The following is a 1,466-nucleotide window of genomic DNA, read 5'->3' as shown; positions in this document are numbered from 1 at the left end:
CACGTGCATTGAGTCAGTGATGCCATCCGGCCATCTCATCCTCTGTCGTCCCCTTCTCCTCCTGCCCCCAATTCCTCCCAGCATCAGAGTCTTTTCCAATGAGTCAACTCTTTGCATGAGGTGGCCAAAGTATTGGAGTTTCAGCATCAGCATCAGTCCTTCCAATGAACACCCAGGACTGGGCTCCTTTAGGATGGACTGGTTGGATCTCCAGATTTTAAATTTTAAATTACCTGATAAAAAAATAGGTAGTTTGGATCTTACCATGGAATCTTGTCTGGATCTTACAGAGTAATCTCAGAGTTGTTCAAATTCTGCTGCTAGGACTCAGACCTTTTCCACATGTTATAGTTGAAGAAGAAAACAATGTTATCATTAACACGGTGATGGATCCAGTGTGTCAGCTTACTCAGAAGGGGCTCTGCTTCCTGTATCTACCACCCCAGACCAGCTGCAGAAAGAGCCTGGAAATAGCTTTCTGTATCACTTACATTCTCAGAGATCCAAATCATGCCTGGTGCTAAGACATGCACAGTTTCTTTGTGATGGTCTTTCAAAAAATACCCCCTTGTTCAACAAGTCTGTTTCAAAGTACCTAGAGTATCAGGGTGAAGTGTGAAATTTTATTGTGTATTTGTATTTTCTTTATAGGATAAAGATGCTCAGAAAGAGGTGAAAAAAATAAGCACTTCCTTGAAGAGGTAAATAAAAGAACTTGCTCTTCAACAAATCAGATGTGGTCTACTAAAAATTTAAACTAATCAAAGTTGTGTTTTTTTTTTTTTTTTATTATCCTTTTTTCTTTTTTGATGTAAGGGCAGTGTGCTCAGATCTGAAGGTAAAACCATTTTTCTGCAGAATGCATTCCACTGGTAGCACTACAAAACTAATTATGTTATTTGGAGAAATCTATTTCCTATAATGTCACTACAAAATGATCTTTAAACATGTATGCTTTATATTTTTCCTATAAATAATGAACTATAGTCTTCAGAATATTTCCTTAAATAAAATATTTAAATCAATTCAACAAAATGAACTCTAGTGAGTGTTTTATTGCTGCTTCAATGGTGACTTTATAAAACAAAATAATTTTACTAATGTGGTAGAAAAAGGGGGAAAAGGCAAAGGACATAAGTTGTTGATAAGAGAAAACAAAAGGGAAACTATAACTAGTAATTTTAAAAATGTGAAGAAAATTATAATAGAATACTGTTTTACCATCAAAATAGCAAGGACTTTTTTTCCTTAAAGAAACATTCAGTACTGACAGTGATGCCTCGAGGTGGACCATTCTCATGCACTGCTGCTGGGAGAGCATTTTGACCAAACATTTGGTAAAATTTAACCAGAGCCTTAAAAATATGTAAACTCTTTATTTCATAATTTTATTTTATAGAAAAAATCTTAAAGTGAAAAAGTACACTTATGCACAAATGTTCACAATAGCATTATTTTTTACAGTA

General features: G+C 34.9%; 1 protein-coding gene across 1 annotated transcript in view; it reads left to right on the top strand.

Annotated features, from left to right (window-relative positions):
- The window catches only part of RMDN2 (regulator of microtubule dynamics 2), a 68,310-nt gene extending 67,281 nt beyond the window's left edge, over positions 1-1,029 (top strand). The window contains exons 11-12 of the mRNA XM_010855592.1: positions 652-701; positions 822-1,029. Coding sequence (XP_010853894.1) covers positions 652-701; positions 822-876 — 105 coding nt within the window. The 3' untranslated portion in view covers positions 877-1,029. The remainder of the gene's footprint in view (positions 1-651; positions 702-821) is intronic.
- The last annotated feature ends 437 nt before the right edge of the window (positions 1,030-1,466 follow it).

The sequence above is a fragment of the Bison bison genome, unplaced genomic scaffold (assembly GCF_000754665.1).
Source record: "Bison bison bison isolate TAMUID 2011002044 unplaced genomic scaffold, Bison_UMD1.0 scf7180017864366, whole genome shotgun sequence".
In the NCBI taxonomy this organism is placed as follows: domain Eukaryota; kingdom Metazoa; phylum Chordata; class Mammalia; order Artiodactyla; family Bovidae; genus Bison; species Bison bison.
Note: the sequence above shows the minus strand (reverse complement) of the source record. Positions and strands in the feature narration are given on the sequence as shown.